General features: G+C 46.5%; 3 protein-coding genes across 3 annotated transcripts; 1 reads left to right on the top strand and 2 right to left on the bottom strand.

The window, feature by feature from the left end:
* Nucleotides 1-143: 143 nt before the first annotated feature.
* On the bottom strand, nucleotides 144-5,179 carry alkbh1 (alkB homolog 1, histone H2A dioxygenase). Its single transcript, XM_024806274.2, has 6 exons — nucleotides 4,903-5,179; nucleotides 3,500-3,608; nucleotides 2,849-3,011; nucleotides 1,847-1,937; nucleotides 1,521-1,714; nucleotides 144-1,443 (listed from the first exon to the last, which is right to left on the bottom strand). Exons 1-6 carry the CDS (start codon nucleotides 5,038-5,040, stop codon nucleotides 1,002-1,004), a joined length of 1,137 nt encoding a protein of 378 aa, XP_024662042.2. The 5' UTR covers nucleotides 5,041-5,179; the 3' UTR covers nucleotides 144-1,001.
* Nucleotides 5,180-5,438: 259 nt separating this feature from the next.
* On the top strand, nucleotides 5,439-7,587 carry slirp (SRA stem-loop interacting RNA binding protein). The gene is made up of 4 exons (XM_004569936.3): nucleotides 5,439-5,566; nucleotides 6,636-6,694; nucleotides 6,940-7,047; nucleotides 7,300-7,587. The coding sequence occupies exons 1-4, from the start codon at nucleotides 5,503-5,505 to the stop codon at nucleotides 7,366-7,368; spliced, it is 300 nt and encodes a 99-aa protein (XP_004569993.2). The 5' UTR covers nucleotides 5,439-5,502; the 3' UTR covers nucleotides 7,369-7,587.
* A 539-nt stretch (nucleotides 7,588-8,126) lies between these two features.
* On the bottom strand, nucleotides 8,127-10,447 carry LOC101474652 (mitochondrial import inner membrane translocase subunit Tim9). Its single transcript, XM_004569935.6, has 4 exons — nucleotides 10,212-10,447; nucleotides 9,924-9,972; nucleotides 8,674-8,769; nucleotides 8,127-8,588 (listed from the first exon to the last, which is right to left on the bottom strand). Exons 2-4 carry the CDS (start codon nucleotides 9,960-9,962, stop codon nucleotides 8,454-8,456), a joined length of 270 nt encoding a protein of 89 aa, XP_004569992.1. The 5' UTR covers nucleotides 9,963-9,972; nucleotides 10,212-10,447; the 3' UTR covers nucleotides 8,127-8,453.
* Between the last annotated feature and the right edge of the window lie 272 nt (nucleotides 10,448-10,719).

Genomic DNA, 10,719 nt, shown 5'->3' on the forward strand with positions numbered 1-10,719 from the left:
AAGTGTACCTCTGGTGCAAATTACTGACCTCTGTCATCATTTTAAGTGGGGGAACTTGCACAATCGGTGGCTGACTAAATACTTTTTTGCCCCACTGTATGTATGTATGTATGTATGTATATATATATATATATATATATATATTTTTTTTTTTTTTTAATTTTTAATTTTTTTCTTTTTAAAGGTGTTTCCAACTATTTACAGCACAATCAGCTGTTCTGCATCATTGTTCTGACACACACAACAAAACTATTGACTACACTACACACTAACTATGGTGCAAATCTCTCACAGTGAGGGTGTTTTTGGTTTTGTTTTTGCTCACAGGCTTTCGAGCGTTTCCTTATAAAACAATGTTTTTACCGTTTCTTCCTGCAGTAAATATAAACAACGATCAACACAATTTAAAAACTGGTATAAAGTCCACACTTTTCCCGTCAGTTGTTCCGTCTGTCCTGCTCACGTCTCCAATGGTTGTACACGTTGTCATTAACGTGTCATAGCCTGTCAACCACATTGGTTAGCTGCGTATATACGAATGTGAATCGCATCATTGGCTGGACTATGGGATACGGGAGCAGCCAGTCACTGACTCACACTGCAAAACAGAATTGTTAAAGTTTTAATTTCAATTCAGGTTAGATTTTTTTGTGCGCAACGCAGATGTTCTGTGCGCAGAGACGTGCCAGCAGTGCGCACGTGCACAGCTTAGAGGGAACATTGCATACATACATAGAGCTCGATCTGGGTACTGGATTATATCTTCTTTCTTCATGACTACTGCTCACTGAATCATGGACTGTATTCACACAATCGTTAAACAATCATTTTAACAGATTAACAGATCCAGATTAGCACCGACTCCTAAGAGTTCATCTTTAGATCGGGTCTCGTCCCGTCTCTGGCAGCATCTACACACTGACCCACATAAATCCTTTAACAAATAAACCCAGTAACCAAGCAGAAGCCGTCCTTCATGGAGGCCCGTGCTGTAAGTGCCCTCAGTGAGTCTCTGCAGCATAAGGAGAGTCACTGCTGCTCCTCTTCCTCTTTCCGTTCTCTCCATCATCGTATCCGTCCGTCTGTCCAGTGTCCGTGGTTTGGTGAGAACGGGGAGTTTCTGGAAATTTCTGTCCAGGTGCCAGCACCTGTCTGACAGTCACATTCACTCTGGAGCTCTGGATGTACCTGGAGCAGACAGCCCATTCCTCCTCGGACACCGGCTCCACCACGGAGCCTTCCTGTGGTGGGGGGGTCTGGATGCTTCCCCCCGTCTCTAATGCCAGACGCCCCGGAGGTGCGGGGAGGATTCGTGGGACTGCGTGGTACAGAAGGCGGCTGGGCCCTGACATCACCATCACGTCCCCACTGTGCATGAGCATGGCTCTGGGGGGGTCCTGTCTGTGGGGGCCGCCCAGGAGAAAGATGGCTGACTGACCAAAACTGTAAAGACAACACGGAAAAACAGGGAATTCAAACATGTCCTTCGCATAACGACGGTGAAAAAACAAGCGTCCCACCTAAACGACAGCAGCGGTCGAGTGTGGTCCAGCTCCGACTCGTCCACGTGGATTCCCAGAGAAGAGTCTGATCGGTAATAGTTGAGGATTCCCGCTTCCGAGATAAAGCCAGGGAAGCCGCAGGCAGCTGTCACGTGAGCGGAGAGGAGGTGGAGGTCACGTGGGAAAGGAGTGTGACTGCTGGGAGAGTACGTCTGCAAACAGGAGGGGAGGAGTGAGATGAAGAGAAAGGGCGCCACAACAGACCGTGGCAAACGTTTGCTCTGAAACCGTCCCCGCCTGTGCTGCTGGAGGAGCAGCAGCGAAGAGGTGAAGCAGATGCTCACCTTTGTGTCCCAGTTGTAATGATAGCCCAGCGTGACCCAGCGCAGCCTCTCCAGGAGAGTCCGCGCTTCTCGTTTTCCAGCCGGAGAAGATCTGCGGATCAAAGTTTTACATATTGTGTTATTTCTTAAATCTGTAGATCTGGAACACATTGCATTGTTAAATAGTCTGGTCTGTTACTGTACTGGAGCAACTGTAACCCACATAATTTCCTTAGGGATCAGTAAAGTATGCTGATGAAATAGGTTAAAGAGGAAGACGAGGGCACACAGTTTGTTCAAAGATCTGACAGCAGCTGAACAACAGCGGACCTTAAAACAGCGCCACCTGGTGGCACTGAATTCATTAGACACTGCAGCAGTCGAGGATTTTCAGTAATTAAACACTTGAGTTGCTTTTTCTTGCATAAAATAGGAAACAGAGGCTCCGAGGTTTTGTTTGCACTCTCATAAACACTAACCCTTCCTCACTTTTTCACTTCACTCTCAGCTTTCACAGCAGAAGGTCACAAAAAGCAGCTGCTCGACACCAACGATGGCAATACGAACATCAGGTTAAAGAAACAATCTGCGCTCCTGTCAACATCAGCGGAACATCAGGTGAATGTCAGAGGAACATTTGGGAAAAATCTGAGGAACATTGGAGAAATGTCTGAGGAACGTTCGAGGAACATTGGGGGAAGATCAGAGGAATGTTAGAGGAATGTTGGGGGAGAAAAAGCGGCATTTTAAACGGGGTCATTTGCATAATTTGAGGATTTGGAAGAAGCGAAACGGTTTGAAAATCAGCTGTAAACTCAGAGCTCTGATGGTCTTTAGCCATGCTCAGACCGCCACCTCCAAACACGCACACATGACCAGGCGCAGATACACCTGAGCAGCTGGTGGCTGTGGTGGTGTCGCAGTGACCCCTGCTGGTAGTAGACTGTTTACCTTCATCGGGAGGTCGAGCTCCTCCTGCTGTGACCTGTGCAGCACGTACCTGTACACACCTGTGAGTCTCACCTCAGGCTGTGCATACTCTGTCCCCAGATGTCCTGAGTCTCTAAGGGGGACATGTGCATGTCCAGGTTGCAGATGTTTGGTTTCTGAGGGTAAATCTTCAGACACTGTCGGAGCCAGAACGGCTGCGTGCCGCGCAGGAACGGATCGGAGATGAAGATGAACCCTGGACGAGGAAGAGTACAGAATCATCATCATCATCATCATCATCATCATCATCCTCGTGTACCCAGAGCACTAAACTCGGTCCAGTTCATGGGCCATCTTCAGATGAAGCAGGTAACAAAGACATAAAGCAGCTCGTGTGTTCAGCAGCAGGCCACAGCAGAGTGAATGCAGAGCCTCAAGAGCGAGTCCTCGCTGGATGAAGACGATGCTGACATTACGTTCCCAGTGGACAGCCAATCAGAACTGTCCATTACAGTCGAGACCATTCTACTGAGCTAGACTAAAAACACTTCAGTTCCTGAAACATGGAAAAATGAGACCAACTCTCAGTAACCTGCCTCAGAGCCGGCTTCTCCCTACGCTTTACCTCACAGTACGAGGCGCCGCGAGGCAACTGTCGCTGTTATTTGGTTCTTTACAGCCGGACTGAATTGAACCAGACCACACGCATCCAAACTTTATTTAAACTCTGACGTGAGCGTGTACCTGGGTGTCCTCGCAGGCCGAAGGCTCGCCACTCTCTGACGGGCTGTAATCCGACTCTAGTGGCTTCCACATCGCTCACCGCGGCGGTGTCGAGGTTAACTGGAACAATCTACACACACACACACAGTGTTGGGGAGTAACGGAATACATGTTACGTATTTAAAATACAAAATATGAGTAACTGTATTCCGTTACAGTTACCGTTTAAAAAGGTGGTATTCAGAGTACAGTTACTTTGTTGAAATAAATGGATTACACTGCGGTACTTTCCTGTTTCATTTTGTCGCGGGTCAGGACTGTTTGGGTTTTGTTTGACAGCTACGTTCTGTTGTTCCAAGCGGCAGCGTTACGGTTGCCATGGTTACAGGGCGACGCTCTCTCTCTCTCTGCGACTGTGTGTTTCCTGGGTGAGAGAGCGCCTTTTCGTTGTTGTTGTTGTTGTGCTAAGCTAACAGGCAGAATGCTACAAGCATAGCTCTAAAGAATGTAGCATCATGGGCAGTGTAGTCCGTGTTGCAGGGAGAATGGACTGCCATACACGTTATGGGTCTGTGAGCGCGAGGAGGGAGAAAAAGGGGAGTGGAAAGGTACGAGTTGTCGTCGAGGAAAAACGGGAGCTGGAAGCATGTAAATATAATAATAACCACTTCAGCCAAGAAGAGTGCCTGACGACCCCAGTTGTAAGTAAGCTATTAAGACTCGACTGTACACCGTGTTCGTGTTTTCCTCCGAAAACAATAAGTTCCGTTGGAGCAGTCTTTCAACGCCTCTCTCTGTCTCTCGCAAGAAAAGTTGACCCACACAACAAAGTAGAGCTAGTTTTCGGCTACGAGCCGACAGGGACCCCGCCGTATTAGTCAGAGGTCCCTTTACTACAGTTCGGAGTCGCGGACCTTCAGTAATAGTAATAAATCACACAGCAATAGTACATTCACGTTGTTGTAAAAAGCATGATAATATATTAAGTAATCCAAAGTATTCAGAATACGTTACTGTCATTGAGTAACGTAACGGAATACGTTACAGAATACATTTTGGGGCATGTATTCTGTAATGGAATACATTTTAAAAGTAACCTTCCCAACACTGCACACACATCATTAGCAGACGTCAGGGTTGTAAAATCATTTTCGCTCAGGTGCTGTCTGCACCTGTTCTTCAGCAGACCTGAACCAGTCCACCTTCAAACTTCCCTCTGTGACACACAGTCATCGGTATGATCGATGAAATAATCGATCCAGGTGAGTTTGATCAGAAATGAAAGTGGACAGATGAGGGCAGGTGGAGGTAACCTGTGGAACTGTTCACTTTGTTGGTCAGAGAAGTCAAACTTCAAACTGACCCATGAAGAAGAACAAGGAGAAAGATGGCTGCTAGACGCCGGGAGCGCGCTTTGCTCTCACCTGTTCACCGGGCGCACACCTGGAAAAGTCGATGACGTCGCTAAGGTCCGGCGGGGGGTTCCTTCTCCTGTAAAACTTGAATATCTTCCGAAACGAATCCTCTCCACCCTCCACCATGGAGGCTGCCATCTTAGCCATGACGTCACTGTCTTGCACGCCCTGCTCCGGAAGTAAAAACTAACAAAAATGAAAGAACAAAACAAACAAACAAACAAACAAACAGATATTTAAACAGTTAACAGCGCGAGCGGGGAGAGACAAACTGTAACATGTTTCAATGTCACTGTGCACGCGGGTCACGGTGCTCAATCACGTGATCGAAGCTGCATTTACTGAACCTCGGAAATCATTTTTTCTTAAAAATGATTTTATTCAGAGCCTTGATCAGGAATAAGAAATAGATTACAAATAAAATGCAGACACGTCGAAATATTGGTTAAAAGGATTTGAGAGAAAAACGGAAGAACAACCAACTCTGAAAAATAAATTTGTTCAAAGTTAGGCTTGAAAGAATTCACATATTTAAACTCCTGCACCCACCAATCAGACGCTACCCAGGGCCCTGAACGCACAATTACGTCACAGGTCAGAGGGAGCAACATGGCGGCGTCCAAGAAAGTGTTCGAGGTGTTCGTGTCCAAAGTGCCGTGGACTGTGGCCACCAGTAAGTCTGCTCATTATCAATCAGTCAGGTTTGATTTTAGTGACGACATGTGACGTGTGCAGCCGATCACGCGTGTCGATTATCGTCAGGTAGATTAGCACGCGAAGAAGGGAAGAATTTAACGTGCACTAAGGTGTCCGGTAGGTCAGTCACGTGTCTGCAGCTTACCGGTGTTTTACCTGAGGCAGTTCACGTTAAAAGACTGCCCTTAATACAGGCCACGCTGATGACGTCAGAGCAGTTTTGCTTGAGTCACAGTTGAGTGATCCTCTGACTGATCCTGAGCTTCCGTCCACACTCTGAAGCACGAATAGAATAGAATATGCGTTTATTGTAACTGTGGGTGCTCCACCGCTGTGCAGGAATAAAATATAAAAAGTAGACAACAGGAATAAATAAGGAGGAATATGTAGAGAAACAACAGGAAGGCCCACAGTGGAGAGCAAAGTGCTCCGAGGTAGAAAAGACTTGGTGTGAACAGTCTGTGTGTGAGTGACCTGAATGAGGAGAGCACGCTCTCAACTGAGGAGCAGTAGAAGGCCAGCAGCAGGTCCAGGTTCTTCTTCCTCAGGACACCAAGGACGTGCTGCCACTGCTGGGCCTCCTTTACCACGGCGATGGTGTTGTAGGTCGGAGGTGAGATCAGGGGAGATGTAGGTGTCCAGAAACCTGAAGGTGGAAACAGATTCTACCCGTTCTCCGTTTATAATGAGGGGGGAAGTGGACCTGTCTGTGCCTCCTGAGGTCCATTATAAGTTCTTTGGTTTTAAGGATGTTCAGCTTCAGGTTATTCTCTGGATCCCAGGATCAGGGAATCTGAAGGTGGTCCAGTTTGGTGTTGAGCATCCTCATGGAGCTCTTCCTGTTCTCCAGATAGCTCAGCGCTGTGTGAAGGGTGATGGCATCCTCCGTGGGGTCGAGGGAGGGGCTGGACAGGCTGTGATGTGTGAGACACTACCCACTCGAAGCACTAGATGACGGCAGATGTGAGGGGATGTGAGAGGAAGCAGGACAGGTGAGGTGCAGACACTCAGGTGTTCGGACTGACGTGTTCCTGTGTGTGTTTCAGAGGAGATGAAGGAGTACTTCGGGCAGTTTGGAGCCGTGAAGAAGTGCCTGCTGCCGTTTGTAAGTAATCATCACTGACATCACTCAGTGTCACACAGTCACATGACCCGACAGGAAGTGATCACCTGTAGCCTCACAGCCACACACATGCCTCAATTCAGCTCTGCATGTTTTTAGTGTGTCAGCACTGCCTGAGATGACGATGTGAGCAGCAGGTGGTGGCAGTGAGTGTGTATGTGTCTGCGTCTGTGTGTGTGCGTGCGTGCGCGCGCCTGCACGTCAGTGACGTCTCTGTGTGTCCTCAGGATAAAGAAACGGGCTTCCACAGAGGCTTCTGCTGGATCGGCTTCTCCTCCGAGGAAGGACTCAACAACGCTCTGCAGAAGGACCCGCATGTGCTCGAGGGCGCCAAGGTAAGACCAATGTCACCAAAGCAAGGGCTTCTGGGTAATGGAGTCGCTGTGGTCTCTTTGAAGCAGCAGTGGTCAAGTCAGAAAACCTCTGTGCTCCTCCAATCATCTGGATTAAACCAGATCACTTTTATGATGTCATCTTCTGCACGTTTGCAGAAGTTTTGCCTCTGATCGCTCAGTGTCCCCGCCCTCACAGACGGCGGCTGTGGCGCTGAAGGTGTGAGATGTTCTGACTGTTTGGTGTGTTTCCAGCTGCAGGTTCAGAGGAACAGACGCCCGTTCGCAGGACAGAAGTCGGACAAAGACGCCGAGTACGACTGATGCTCCGAGGATGCGCTGCTCTTCTTCTCTCCGTGCTCCGGCTGCCTGCTCGGGCCGGCTTCACACTTCCCGTTTGATCGTCGTCACTGAATTGGTGACCGAGCCGTCAGTCATCTTGTTATTTATTGTCAGCCGCCGTGCTGGACTTCCTGTTGCAATGTGAAACCGTTCATGCCGAGCTGTACAGAAAAAAGCCAATAAAGACCAAACTAAACTCCATTTGCCTCATGGTTCTATTGTCAGGAAAGACTTCCTCCTTCACTTTGGGAACAAAATGAAGGAAAAACTTTGAACAGACTTCTTTTAAAATAACAAAGCAGAGGAAGTCCACACAAAAATGTAAAACGACAAAGATTTTAGTTTTTACTTTTCAATAAAAACCAAACTGAATAGAAACACGTCCATCCTGATGAAACCGCACTTGTCTTTAAAGCAGTTTGCTCCACACTGAGCGAACATCACAATCCAAACACTCAAAATAAAAGACCTGCATTCAGAATCTGACCTCATCATTCTGAGTTTGATTGTATTTGGTAATGATCTGAATCATGATGCAAGACAGTACATTTCATGTTAAATGCAGGCAAAACACTTTAAAAGTAACTGAGTAACTTTGTTACTTTTTGCATGTTGTTAAAAATACAGTAAACAAAAAGAAAATGAACGTTTCTCAGGACTGTGTGATCTGCAGCAGAGCCAGAGTGAGGCCGGATGCAGTAAAGCACTTCCTAACAGGGATGAAAACATCCACACATTCCTGATGTCGGATTATTTTTATTTCCACACATGAAAAATGAAGTCAGCTCATCATCATCATCATCATCACCACATCGGTCGGTCGTTGTGTTCAATAAAAAGACAAATGTGCACATTAAATGAATATTCTGCATGTTAATAAAGAATCTGAAACTACATTTCCCATGATGCACAGAACAGCCGACTAACCCTGCAGATAGAATCTGAAGGGGCGGAGCTTCAGGTCAGAAACTACAACAAAACGTCCTCACGCGCAGCTTCAGAGTTTGTTTTTACAGCGCCGGAGGATCTGCTGGACCAGCACGGCCCAGCCTGGCCCAGGTTCAGGGTCAGCGCGGCTGTCCCAGCAGGCCAGCTTTAGCCGCCAGAGCCTCGTTCTGCTGGATGTGATACTCCTGGAAACGCATGGAGATCCTCTGAGTCATCTTCAGGTACTTCTGCAGGCACGACTCGGAGCAGCTCGACTGAAACACAAACAGCTGTGAGGATTTTATCCAGATGTTCCTTCACTCACATGTTTCCGTCATCCAATCATCTTTTTTTTTTTACCTCCTCGGGCTTCACGTCTCTTGTGGTGAAGTCTCGGACGCAGTCCATGAAGCAGTTCTCCGTCACCTTGTTGTACGTCCCCAGAAACTCCTTAAACTGAACACAGGAAACAGACACAGCTCAGAAAACTGCTGCAGAGCAGCAACTCAGCAAAACAATCTGAGAGACGACCGAGAAGGATCCGAGGTTCAGGTCTGGGAAGAAATTTCCTCAAACAGGTTTTAACCTCCGTCCTCTCGCTGCTTCAGGCACGCTCAGTTTTACTGATGCAGTCAACAGTTTTGGTTTTCTTCAAAGTGCTCCAAGACTGTGAAGCTGCTCTAAAGAGCCAAGGTGGGAGCTCAAATGTATTAACTCAGACCTGCGTGTGCGACAGAGGCTTCCTGCTGCAGGTTAAAACGATCAGAGCGATGTCACTGGATCAAAGCTGTGACTTTTAGTTTAAAGAACTTTTCTCATTAATGTATGAATTCAAATGTTTCTTCCGCTGAAAACGTCCAGGTCAACCGACGGGGCGACTTTTGGGATTATGATGTCATAATAAAAAAACTTTCAGATAAATTCCTTTTGTTTTTTTCAGTCTTTTTTAATTGTTTAAATACTCAAATGTTTGTCATGCTTTCCTCAGACTCTGCTGTTTTTACGTTTATTTACTTTTTAAACCATTTCCTGTATCACTTGATTTTGTACGAAGTTAACTTCTTAAACTTTATCTTTTGACCTAAAATGTTTTTCTTACTTTTTCCATCTCTAAATTGTGATTCGGTTGTATTTTCTTGCTTTATACTAATCTTATTATTTCAAATTAAAATATATAATATGCAGAGCTCTAGACTAACTTTTTGCCACGGTTGCACTGGTGCGCCTAAATGTTTTTCTTAGGCGCACCCAAATTTTTCAACCGCATCGCTTAACACTGCAGTTTTACATGTGCACTTTCTGTTGCACATAGATATACATCTATATCTATATCTCCACACATTCTCACTCCAGTATTGGTCCCAATAAGCTGCCACAGTGTTCTGGCATTGACGGTATTTGAGTTTGTTTTGATTGATTCTATTTTTATCTATTTATTTTTACCTACGGTTCTGTCGCTCTCTCCTGTTTTGTCCCTCACAGGCCTCCTTGCTGTATAGTTCAGTGCGGGCTTTCTATGGACCCTGGAGGCCACAGTAACCGGACTTTGTGCCTCTGAATTCTGAGCCTCTTTTCTCAGAGTCGACATGAAAACTCTTGGGGTCACTTACCTGTTTGATCTGGTCGGACTCGGACACCTGGACCGCCATGATTCGGACTCTGTGGGAGGGGAAACAGGGCGACAATTAGCAGTAATGCTAACATACCAGACTCCATTCATAAATCCTCCATTTTTAGCGCACTTCGAGGTCCGCCTCTTTTAAAGCTCCTCCGGCGCTCACGTGTTATTCTTTCAATGTGACCTTACAGGTGTACCGTTCAGCTTAGGTTGGCTGGTTTAGTAACGCTTCAGATAGCAGAGGTTACCCGGGATTTAGTGACATGATGAACAAACCTACCTGATAAAACAGCACTTTAAACGGACTGCTGCTGCTAACGGCTAGCCCGGTTAGCGCCTTGTTCCCGCCCTCTGATGAGGGTCCCTCTGTTCTCCTGGAGATGTTCTTCTTCAGCCTCCCGAGCAGCAGCGCTCAGTTTCCCTTTACAGCAGCAGGAGGACAGTTTTTCACCAGAGCTCCGAGCTGCCTGAGGGGAACCTCCGAGTGACGGACTGAAGGACGCATGCGCACAGAGCAGCAGATTCTCTCCGATATTTTTGCGATTTTTCATGTAAATTAAAAAAATAAACACGTTCAACATGAGGCTAAAACTAAGCTTAATATTCAGTTATTAAAATCAATAATTTTATTAAACTCAAAACACGAATAAAAATTTATATTTGAGAGAAAAATGTGACGAATGTTCAGGTGAGGAGAACGAGCGCAGCAACAAAAGGTTCCTGCTGGATGGTTCCTACCTGCCTTTAAACATGCAGTATGGAAGCCTGAAGTACTCATTATTTATAAA

The sequence above is a fragment of the Maylandia zebra genome, linkage group LG19 (genome assembly GCF_041146795.1).
Source record: "Maylandia zebra isolate NMK-2024a linkage group LG19, Mzebra_GT3a, whole genome shotgun sequence".
Taxonomy (NCBI): Eukaryota; Metazoa; Chordata; class Actinopteri; order Cichliformes; family Cichlidae; genus Maylandia; species Maylandia zebra.